This window comes from Bidens hawaiensis, unplaced genomic scaffold (assembly GCF_021521415.1).
Source record: "Bidens hawaiensis isolate Kalapana, Puna unplaced genomic scaffold, B.hawaiensis_p1.1 tig00024236_1, whole genome shotgun sequence".
Classification (NCBI taxonomy): domain Eukaryota; kingdom Viridiplantae; phylum Streptophyta; class Magnoliopsida; order Asterales; family Asteraceae; genus Bidens; species Bidens hawaiensis.
In genome coordinates, this window is record NW_027493811.1 from 187,698 (window position 1) to 200,046 (window position 12,349).

General features: G+C 32.3%; 1 protein-coding gene across 1 annotated transcript; it reads right to left on the reverse strand.

Moving 5' to 3' along the window:
• Positions 1–4,781: 4,781 nt before the first annotated feature.
• Positions 4,782–11,480, reverse strand: LOC143568844 (prolycopene isomerase, chloroplastic-like). The gene is made up of 13 exons (XM_077054894.1): positions 10,856–11,480; positions 9,105–9,311; positions 8,891–8,990; positions 8,188–8,270; positions 7,771–7,827; positions 7,538–7,690; positions 6,843–6,920; positions 6,596–6,745; positions 6,366–6,498; positions 6,131–6,246; positions 5,872–5,982; positions 5,104–5,212; positions 4,782–5,004 (listed from the first exon to the last, which is right to left on the reverse strand). Exons 1-13 carry the CDS (start codon positions 11,372–11,374, stop codon positions 4,931–4,933), a joined length of 1,890 nt encoding a protein of 629 aa, XP_076911009.1. The 5' UTR covers positions 11,375–11,480; the 3' UTR covers positions 4,782–4,930.
• Between the last annotated feature and the right edge of the window lie 869 nt (positions 11,481–12,349).

Consider the following 12,349-nt stretch of genomic DNA (forward strand, 5'->3'; position numbering starts at 1 on the left):
TTTGATGCTTCTTGGGCTGATCTTTTAATCTTTTATTTGAAATGAAAAAAAAAAAGAAGAATATAGCAAGAATATAGTAGGATTTTTGTAAGAAAATTTTTTGAATTGTATATTCAATCATGAATGACGTATTAATTAGAGTTAGAGTATTTAAGATAAATATAGTAAGATAATAGACTAAATATAAAAGGAGATAGAGCGGGTAGCGGGAATCGAACCCGCATCGTTAGCTTGGAAGGCTAGGGGTTATAGTCGACGTCGATTCATCATTTTGAACGTCTCTAATTATTTCATGCCGACTTTGGATCAAACCGCTTTCTTTGGCAGAGCACTAAAATCAGTAGAGACACAGGGAATATGGCAGCTAAAAAGATCTATTTTTGTGTGAAACATACTTGTCTGATCCATTTGAGGAAACATGCAAAGGAATTTATATAACTAAATTAATATAATGAAAATACAAAATGTAAAAGTGGTACGTATAACAAATATACCTAAAAATAGTAGAAAGATAATATATTTTAATATAAAACTGTTACAAATTTATAATTGTAAAACAATAATAAATCTTATGAAAACGTTATTAAACTAGTAAAAAGGTATAACAAGTTTTTTATTACCTAAAATAGAATAAACACTTAGAATAATGAAACATATTATATTTGTCGAGAAGTGTAAACTAATCGTATGAATACGACCCTCGTGTATCTTGATTAATTTGATTGTCTTTGTGAATTGACTGAATTCCTATATGAAGGTTTTGTAGACGTGTCTTCAAATATTCCTTGATCATTTATTCTAAGGAGAGGAGTTCCTCTAATTCTATGAATTTTTCTAGAATACTTTTTTCTTCGATATAACTCAAAAAAGTTTAGAATTGCCTATAATTCCATCAATAAGTAACCCATAATTCTAGACATTTTAAAGTTAGAGAAAAATCCACTAGAAAAAAAATACATATTACAGATTAAATGTTGTAACAGCCTAGCATGACTAGTTAAGAAATTCACTTATCACCACCATATCCGCTAGTCATACTAGCACAATACCATTTACATTTCAAGTTTAAAAATCTACCAAAAAAAAAATCAAAAAGTAAAAAAAAATTAAAAAAAAATACTAACCCATCAAGAAAATAACAAATTCCTTAATCCTACCTAGTGCCGGTGCCCCTTTGCTAATTTCTAAGAATAAATAAATTATAGTATTTAACTAAAGATATGGACAGGTGTCACGACATTTACCTACGTGTCGACTAACTACTAACCCTGACACACACCGCCATTCTTAAATAATAATCCTATGACCACTTTACTAATTAAAACCCCTCAAATCCACAATAATCTGAAACCAAAAGCCCCCAATATAGCATAATATGTATCAACCTCGTACTCCCTCGAAGACAAAGATCATAGTCATCCTGTTCATCTTGTTTTTCACTTCGGAGTCGTTTGTTATTGATGAAATCGTGAAACAAACTTCCGTGACTTACCGGTTACTCAACTGGGCCAAGAATATCGTTTCCCCTGACCTAGAGTACGCAAATAAATAAATATATTAGGGTTGTCCTTGTGCCTCGAAGCTCGCTCGAAATAGCTCGTTTAGAAACCGAGTTGGGCTGGCTCGGTTTGTAATCGAGTTATTTTACCTTTATTTTATTGTATGTACAAATTAAATATGTACATGCTACTAACGAGCAGTTTAATTTATTTTTTTCCAATGGGCATAAATATTTTATTAATTGATTCAAATGAGTTTGTTAGGTCTATTTTGTTTTAAGTATTTTTAATAAAACTCTTATTTAAACTGAGTCAGGCCAGCTTGGTTTACTACAAAGCCGAGCCCGAGCTCAGGCTTGCTTTGGCTCAAAACCGAGCCAATCAAAGTATTATGTGGCTCGGCTTGACTCGTGAACAGATTATTTGAGTTATTTTACCTTTACATGATTGTCATACAACCTGGAAAAAAAAGCAAAAAATAAAAGTAAAAAATAAATTATTGCATGTATAAATATGCAAATGTTAAGGGAAAATACCATAAAAAACTAACATATTTTCTGTTTTTGTTCGTTAAAGTCCCTTAACAATTTTTTGCATGTTAAAGCCCCTCAACATGTTAAATTTGAACAAAAATGTGACATAACTTATAAAAACATTTGAGTATATAAATAATATTCTTTCTCCTGGTTGATAATTCTGACACATCTCAAAAACCTATTACGAATCCTCAATTTTGCAATGGAATTGTTTACTCAAGATTACATGGTGTGAGTTTTTTCTTTTGATAGTGGAACACATATATTATTACAATTACATCACAAGTATTATTGTATTAAAATGGAGCACTATGAATCTGAATTATTTACGGTGTGTTGCTGCAAGCTAGAACATGTTAAAGTATTGGTTATAGTATTAGGAATTTAGAATGGTTTACCAATCATCTTAATTCAAGTTTCGTAAAAAAAGTAAAATAAAAAATAGAAAGAAAACATAATGGAGTTAACTAACTCCATATAAATTTATTTTGATTAATTATGGATGGATTGGTTTGGATATGGGCTATGAAGTTTGTGTGGGATGTTGAACTCAATTTCTATGCTCGATGTCATTGTTCAGAGTTCTTGTCAATTCCGGTTTTCACATTGTATTAAATGGAATCCTAAAAGAATTTGATAATTTTAATTTTTTTAGTCATATTTAATCAAAACAACGTGGCTTTGATGGGTTCTGCATATAAGTTAGATGTTTAAAAGCCATATATACACTTTCCCATATATATTACATAAGAAAAAATAACACATAAGCAAAAAAAAATTAGTTTCATATTGTTTTTATGAGTCATGTCACATTTTTGTTCAAATTTAACATGTTGAGGGACTTTAACGTGCAAAAAATTATTGAGGGACTTTAACGAGCAAAAGCAGAAAGTATATTGGTTTTTTATGGTATTTTCCCAAATGTTAACGAGCAGTTTATTATATATTTTTTTTCAATGGGCACAAATATTATAAATAATAAATATTTTGTTAGTTGATTCAAATGAGTTTGTTATTTTTTTGATTGGAATGCTATTTACTTTAAGGTCTATTTCGTTTTTAGTATTTTTAATAAAACTTTTAAATACCAAATTGTGTTCGAGAGCTTGGCTTGACTCGTGAACAACCCTAAAAATATATACATAGATACATACGGGCTCAGATTTTCAGCTCGGCTTGACTCGTGAACATCCTTAAAATATATACATATATACCATCTCAGTTATTTTGTTTGGCTTGCAGTTTCAGAGCAAGATTAAGTAGCGATGAACCGCGGACAACAACGGAAGGCGGGACAAGTACTGCAGAGAAGGTGAAGGAGGCGGTGACTAAAGGGAAGGCAAGTGTTGAGGAGTCTGCGAAATCTGCGGCCGATATAACCAAGGAAAAGGTTAAGGAAACCTTCACTCCCAGTCACGAGCTCTGAATATTAATCTGATGGCCGAGATGAAGAAGAATTAAATTTAGTTTAATTTAGTTTTTGTTGTGTATTAATTTGTGGAGATATTATAGTGTTAGTGCAATGATGCTGTGAAATGATGAGAATTTTAGTTGTAGTTGTCTTTTTTAAGAGCATGCAAGGGAATTTATATATAAATAAATATGAACTAGTCAAATGCATCACGGGAATTCATTTCGGTATGGGGTAGGAAAAAAATATTTAGATATACAGGATAGGATGTCGATATGGTTTTACGTCGACTAAAACGAACCAAGACATTGGCCTCGAACACTTACGCAACGTTTTGGACACGCAACGTTTTGGATGCCCAATTTCCATCCGTCGACAAACTAACAAGGTACGTTTAATTGGGCGTTCATAACTAACAAAAGTGCATTGACTAAAACGGACCAACACCCATCGAGTCTACATTGATTAAAACGGACCAAAACATCAGCCGAACACTTGCACAACGTTTTGGACACCCATCGAATGACTCGCTGGGAAGACCGACAAAGACGATGACTCCTTCATAAAAAGCGGGGAAGAGCGACACGTAATAGGAAAAAGCAACAACATAGCCGCGATTTTGATTTAGTAAATGTCATCCAATTTCATATCGTTCAAATAGATGAGCAAAAGGAGAGGACTAATAAAAAGACTACCAAAAAGACGAGAACATATGGCGTTGTCCAATGAGCAATGTGGTTTTAACACAAAAACAATAAATTGCAAAACATTGAGATGGAAGCGAAATGTGTGATTTTATTTTAGTATGCTTGTATTTTTGTTTATAAAACTTTAATTAATTTTATGTTATTTTCATTTGCAAATATTTAACTTTTTATTCATTTTAAATTAATACTTTGCATTCTAGTGTTCAACGCAATGATGGTTATTTTACTTCCATTACTTTTTCAATAGTTATCTTATTAGTTGCTAAAGAAAATTACTGCAGCTCTCATTTTTTATAACAAGAAAATTCTGCACTATTTTTAGGAATTGGACCGGGTATGATATAGTCAGGTATTTGACCAGGTTTTTCAGACTTTTTTTAGGTTTCGGGTAGGATCGGGTCGTGTTTTGACCGGGTAATTATGCAACCGGCTCCGGGGAGGAGAAAGAGGAGAAACCCAATACCAGGTCGTCCCCGCGGATCGGATACGGGTAGAAACCGGTTCCAAGTCGGGTACACCGAGTCAAGTCCGGAATCCGGTATTTTGTGCACCTCTAACGATTCAAACCTAGAGCCTCACATTTGTGTGAGAGGAACACAATACCATTAGACACGTATATATAATATACCAATCACGTAACCCTCGTATCTTCCATATTCAATTATTCACTACCACTAATACATATTTGAAGCCGTAAAAAAAATATCGTCAATATGAACGAATACATATATAGCGGCTTAACAAATACATTTTACATGATCACACACAGAATCTGTTTTACGCTAACGACCTCAACCAACCCAGAACTCCTAGGAGCCCCGCATCTAAAACAGGTGACCTCTTTTCAAGTCCTGCAAACAGAAACGGGCTTAGTAAAACCTTTACTAACAATTTAAAACATATACACGACGTCATATATAATGATAAAAATAAATCAAAACCACACTTACCGACATCTGCAGCTACTCGATGTGCACACATTACACCCGAGAAAGCAACGGCTATAACACCTTGTCCCGGAAAACAACCGTCACCCACACAATATAGCCCGTTTATAGCCTACGATTTAATACAATAACATTAGGTTAAAAATCCAAAGACTTGTTGACCAGAAAAGTCAAGTTTGTATATATGATAAAGTGCATAGTAACCAAGTTTTGAAATTGTTCCAATCGGGTCACTCATAAAATCTTTTGTTCCATTCAAGTCACTAAAGTTTTCTTTTTGTTCTAATCCAAGATATTTTACTTGGATAGCAGGTCATGTAGGTTTTTTTTAGTTTTAAATACAAAACATCAAAAAAAGAAATTAAATTGTGAAAAATTGCAAATAATAATAATAATCTGGAAAACTGCAACAAAAAAAAACTAAAAAATTAAAAAAAAAAATTTTTTTTTGCAATTTTCCAGTTTTTTTTTTTTTGAAAAATTGCAAAAAATAATAATAATCTGGAAAATTCCAACAAAAAAAACTGGGAAAAATATTCTGAACTTTTTATTTTTTGCATTTTTTCACAATTAAATTTTATTTTCTCAAATTTTACTAATTTTGTCACTTTTAAAAAAATATTTGCAATGTTAAACTATTTAAAAATAAAAAACTACAAAACCTGCTATCTAGGTAAAATATATAGGATTAGAACAAAAAGGAAACTTTAGTGACCTAATTGGAACAAAAGATTTTATGAGTGACTTAACTGGAACACAATATAAACTTACAGTGGTATTAAAAGGCATTCCCAACAAGCCCTTAGGCACGCCACGTGGCATTGGCCCGTATGTACCACTGTCACGTGCAAGATACCGTCGGTGTGTCTTTGGTGTGCCCACCTGCCAAATAATATTTAACAAACGTTAAGGTTATTTTAGTCATTTAACTATCCATTTTATGAGTCAATAAAGCACAAGTTACAACTATTTAAACTTTAAAGTGATCTTTTTTTTAGTTTATTTATTGTTTTCGAGTGGAATGCAGTACCTCTTTAAATTCGATGGCGGCTTTGAGGCCCGGAAATAGTTTATTTTCCAGTCTGCTAATTATTTTGTCTGCAACAAGCTCCTTCTTTATCTCATAATCTTTTGTGGAAAACCCCTATTTTTTTCCCAAAAACAGTATATAATATAAATAATATGCCGAGTGAAAATGTGGAACTTAAAAATATATGTGTGTCGCACTTTGTTGTTACCAAAGGGTATTTAAGACATTTCACATATGGTAGATTCAAATGCTGCAATGTGAAATATGTGAAGAATATGTCGCCCTTTCGGAGCCAAAGATGAATCAAGCATAGTCGGTATGCTCAAAAATATACTCCCGTAAGGCCCCTCTAAGTTCTTCCAATCATCCTACACGATTAAAAAAATAATTTAAAAATAGAATATTTGTATGGCAATTGTAAATAGGGTGACTCATATATATACACATATATAAAGATATAAGTACCTCAAGAACAAAATGATGGCAATCCGTATCGGGTGGCAAAACCTCGGCTTTGACCCCCATGTGAATAGAAAGAAACGAAGGGGCTTTTACGTAAATTTTTTGAAAGTTTTCTTCTTCTTTTGGTAGATCTTGCTTTTTCAAAAGTTTGCCTAACATAAAGAAAGCATAGAATTTAAATATTTAAATCATCATATATAAAGAAAGAAAGACGAATATAAGGATTAAAATATTTGAGTGAAAACTAAACGAAAGTATCCCATCTTGTAGCGTTTGAGATTATGGTTTTGGCAAAGAATTCTCTTCCATCGGATAGCCTTACTCCTACCTACAATAATGCAAAAATACATATAAAATAGGATATTGTGCTAATTGTAACGTTTTGCTTGACTTAAATGACTAGACTATCCTTCAATAAACACAAAGGGCAAAAAAGACAATTCAACTATATATTACTTTCTTGGAAAGAAATGGTGTTTTCGATAAAGGTAAACGAAAGGAAACTCTCTTTATGTATTTTTTTGCATAACTAGAAAACTATCTTTGAAATTGAAAATAAATGCCATTCAAGAAACATATATTAGAGGAATTTATGAACCCAACACTATATAGTAATTTGTAACGATAATAAAAAGAAAATATGTCATCTTAATTAGCAAACTTCTTGAAATTGAAAAACACGCTACGATAATCACAAAAGGTAAAGAAAAGTAATGAACCCAAATTAACAAAGATCAAGAAGGCCATGCTAGCTAGAAAACATCTTGTAACTGGAATCGAATACCCTTCAATAAACACAATTTAAGGAGGTATACATGCCCAAATTAACATTATTAATTTATTTGTAACGATAACATTACAACCAAATAACTTAATGGTAACAAAATGCATATATTTTCTATCAAAACATTAATATAACAATATCAATAATTAAGATAAACTCACCGCTTTCTCATTGTCAATGATAATATTTGTGACATTTGCCTTGTAAAGTATTTCACTTCCTTGATCAACTAAGCCTTGTGTCAAAGACTTTGCAATCCCTCCAACCCCACCGACAGGGTAATTAATGCCTCCAAAATGTCGGTCACATAACACCTAACGAAACATAAAATCATAAACAAGGGTAAAATAGGAAAACAAACCAATGAAAAGAAAATTGATGTTTAATTGTTTACCATGCTTGCATTAATCATGGGAGTTTGTAAAGCATTAACCGTGCTCACAATAAAACACTACAAGAATCGAACGGTCAGTATTCAAAAGAAAAAAGTAACAATCATATATTCTACAACCTATATGTGGCACTATAAAATATAAATCCATTTACTTATGGGTTGATTCGGGTTGTTATCTCAAAAAAGTCAACAAGTCAAACCAAAAAAATTAACTAAGATTTAGAATTTTAGATCCTTATTTTAGTAATGTTGTTTTCAATCAAAATTAACACAATGATGAGATATATAGGAAGGTAATTAAAAAAAATGTTATTGGCTCAACCCGACTTATTTTGATGTAGTGTGTAAATTTTGATTAAAAACAACATTATAACAATAACGATTTAAATTTTAGTAAATTTGAGTTAACGGGCCCACCTCAGCATCTATGAATGAGAGCACTTCGGGATCTTTTATGTAGTTGCGAGCTATGGTTCCGGCATTTTGTGGCAAATAGTAAGCTACAAAAGACACCAAGAATGTATACATTGAGTTCATTAATAAATTTCGGTCCCATTTAAGGGTTGTTTGGATCATTAGATATGCATTTCAAATGTGATTATTGTAAAGAATCAGAATTAGATAATCAGTTAATTAAAAGTTTAAAACTTCAGTTAGGTAGGTCATTTTTCATTCATCTCAATAATCAGTTTACTTACGAGTTCTTTCATGCTTCTAAAAGTTTAATGCTTTTGACCCTAAATAATAAAGGCGGCAACTTTCACCCATGTGACAAATTCGGGTTATATTTTATCTCTAACGTGACAAATGGGTAAATTTAAAAGATAGCTTAAAAGAAGTCGATGGGCCTGAAGTAGCCCGTATGGTATTATTAATTTATAAAACCCGTATGGTATTATTAATTTATAAAACCTCAAAACCATTTTATTCAAAAAGATTAATGAAATAGTAAAAATTTATATACACATATGACATATCTTACACATTAACTATCTATTAGAAAATTTAGAACAAAAAATGTTTCGGGTCAACCCGACCCGTTTCAACCTGTACAAAGATAACCCATTTGACCCTTACCAAAACCGCCCATTTTGTCATTTCTAGAATATAGGAAACGTACCTAATGTCAAGCACTCGGTTGGCTTTTTGAAAAACTGACCAAATAGGTATATAGGTTCCTCAAGGGACTTGAGTTCCAACGAATTCAACGCGTTAAAAATCTGTTAAACACCAACAAAAGATAGTTTTCAGCAAGTTATGATTCAAAACCGAGGTCAAAAAGAACAACTAGATATTGCAATTTGCAATCACCTTAAACAAAAGTCAAAACAGACCTTCCAACATTCATTGTAGAATTTGAGGATTCCTTCTTTTTCGTGTGGAAATTTACTCGTGAGTTCAGAAATGAAATCATCGTATTCTCGGTGTACTTGAACCGAAAGGTTATTTGGTAGGTGAAAATGAACGGTGGTTGGATCCGGTATCACCTCCATTTTACACCCGACTGCCGCCAATGCTTGAGTTATTAAATTTAAATTTCCCTATAACAAAAGAAAATTGGTTAACTTTATATTGTTCACATTTTTTTCATATATTATTTTTCAGATTTCTAAAACATTTTTTTCTTTCTTTTGAGTCAAAAAAATTTAATTACATTTTAAATCGTGGTTAGTATATACTTATATAGGGATGTAAACGAGCAAAGCTGTTCGTGAGCTGTTGACACGTTAAAAGCTCGAATCAAGTCGATTAGCCGGGCTTAAACGAGCCCAAGCCTAAAAGTAAGCTTGCTTAATAAGCGGGCCTAGGCCCGAGCTTCACTTATCTAGCTCGAGCCGGCTCCTGTTATTTATATAACTTTTATATAATAAACATATATATTTTAATAACAATTCTAATAACAATAACTAAATAACATATATTATGTTACATATAAAGACCATAATTAACCTCCCTTCCCAACAAAACGCCCATTTGTAGCCCGCGGGGGTGGGGGGGGGGGTGTTGTAGCCTCTTTTCGTCCCAAAACCTTCATTTTGTCGCCCCACTACAAAGGGGCGAAATGGGGGGGGGGTATATTTGTCGGCCACTCATTCTTTTGTTTTATTATTTTAATGGTGTGTGAGTGTGTGATGTACATATACATGCATACACACACACACACACATATATATATATACTAGACGGGTGCCCGCGCGATGCAGCGGGAAACAAATATCTTTGTAATTATGTAGCAAGTTTATGGGTGTTCGTTGTTCGATTTGAAACCAAAAAACGTTCAAACCGGTCATTGGTTTGATTTCACCATTGATTTTTTTAATTAACTTTTGGCCGGTCGTTTACAAAAGGTTCGTTTCGGTTTTCGACGAAAAAACCGGTTACTAACGGTTTGACCCACGGTTTAATTTAAAAACCATCAAAACCAAACCAGATCGCAAATGCCCTTACGTAAAATGTTATTTTTTTTAATTTAAAAAACTATAACAATATGATAGTCAAATTAAAGAGAAAAACATGCTCGTTTTTATGGTGTAATTTCTTTAAAAAACTATTAGCGCATGCAAAAGTTATTAATGTTTAAAAATCATGAGGGAAGTTGAGTTAAAAATGAAAATAAAAATCATAAAAGAGTAAAAGATCGAGGATCATAGTTGTAATAATTATTATAATTTACAAAAGTTAAGTAAACTAAAGGGGTTAATGTTGTAACTATTATTTAGTAACCATATTTAACTTTTGTAGTGGACAAGTTTGCCCATGTCCAAGATGTATTAATGGTTGTACCATGTGTATAATTTGTAAATCCCTTAAATCTAAGGTGTCTTAATTTACCCTTCTTTCATACATTTTATATATATATATATATATATATATGAGGCTACAACACCATTATACCCTAAAACAAAAAACAACCCTTTGCTGACTATGCGCCACATGGCACAAAACGCCACATTTTGTAGCCACTCCACTACACATAGCCTAACTAAGAGCGTTAATAATTAACAATTGACAACATAACTAAACCTAACAAACACGAGTAAGCTAATCCGATAACCAAATCAAGCAACACACCAAATCAAAGTACCTTATCACTGAACCCAAACATGACAGACGAACCGACATCGAAAGTATACCCGTCTCTCTCATAGAACCCTGAACTCCCACCAGGAATCACATACTTCTCAAGCACCAACACCTTCGCCCCCTTAACCGCCAACTGCGTACCCGCAACCAACCCACCAATCCCAGAACCAATCACAATAGCATCATAACCCCCATTACTCCTCCCCTCTGCCACATCATCTTTTTCCACCACTTCACTAACACCCATCACAGATTTCACACTACCAGACACCAAATTCTTATTCAATTCAACTTTTTTCAAGAAACCCACTTCCTGATTGTTACAATATTGTGTTTTTAAGAGTCTGGAGCAAGAAAGACCCAGTCTTGATGATTTGGGTTTGCATAAAACAGTGCAAGTTAGGGTTTTTAAGGGTTTTTGGCATCTGGGTTGGTGAAAATCAAGAAAAGATTGAAACTTTGTGTTCATGTTTATTGATTTGCAGGTAGTGAAGCTGCCCAGTTGAATGTTTGAAAGCATGTTTTATAAAATCTTGAAGGTGGGTTGAAGAGGAGAGTGTAATATTATTATTATTGGGTTGGGTGGTTGAGGTGGGATTATTATTATTATTATTATTATTATTATTATTATTGTTATTAAAGTTTAAGAGGTGATAAAAGAAGGGATGAAGGGAGTTTTGGATTAGTGACATGAAGATGAAGATGCTGGTGATGATTCCAACCAAAATATGAATTGATTTGATTTGGTTTGGTTTGGTTTGGTTTGGTTTGGAGATGAGACAAAATTCTTAAAATGTTGGCCAACTTGGAATCTTTTGAAGTACTAAGAGTTTGCTTTATGGGCATCTTTGTGTTTGGTTTAGTTTGGGATAATTATTGCAAATATTATTTTGTGGTTATGTTGATTTAATATGGAAGTTACGATAGAGCTAGTGTGATATACGGGTGGTTAAAGAATATAATACAAAAGTTAAATTTAATAATATGCGTAATAACATACCTTATTGATTCATAAGATATAAATAATTTTTTAATGTACATAGATTAGTAAGAATAATTTGTATTTGTATTTGAAATCAAAATGAAATGTTGTGAATCTATATCAATTAAGAAAAAGAGAAGATTACTATCAATTCATCATAGTTGAGTTTGTAAGCCACACACATTTTAAGAGGAGCAATTTTCATTTTATCATTGAAGTGAAAATTGTAAAAATGAAATATGAAGGGTCTAGTTGAATGACATGTGAAAATTTGTTTTGCTTTAATAGTATATGTAGATATTTTTATCACTAGAATTATTTATTAAATTATTTTTTCTTATTGGACCATGTTAAAAAGAATTAACTTAGTTAAGTTTTACCCGAATTTTAAACTTATGTTTTATGACTTTTGATCAGAAAGAAGATATGAGCCGATTGATGTAAAAATTATCTCAAAATGATGCCCCAAACGACGAAACAGTGCACGAGTATTTAAACTTTAACAAAAATGAA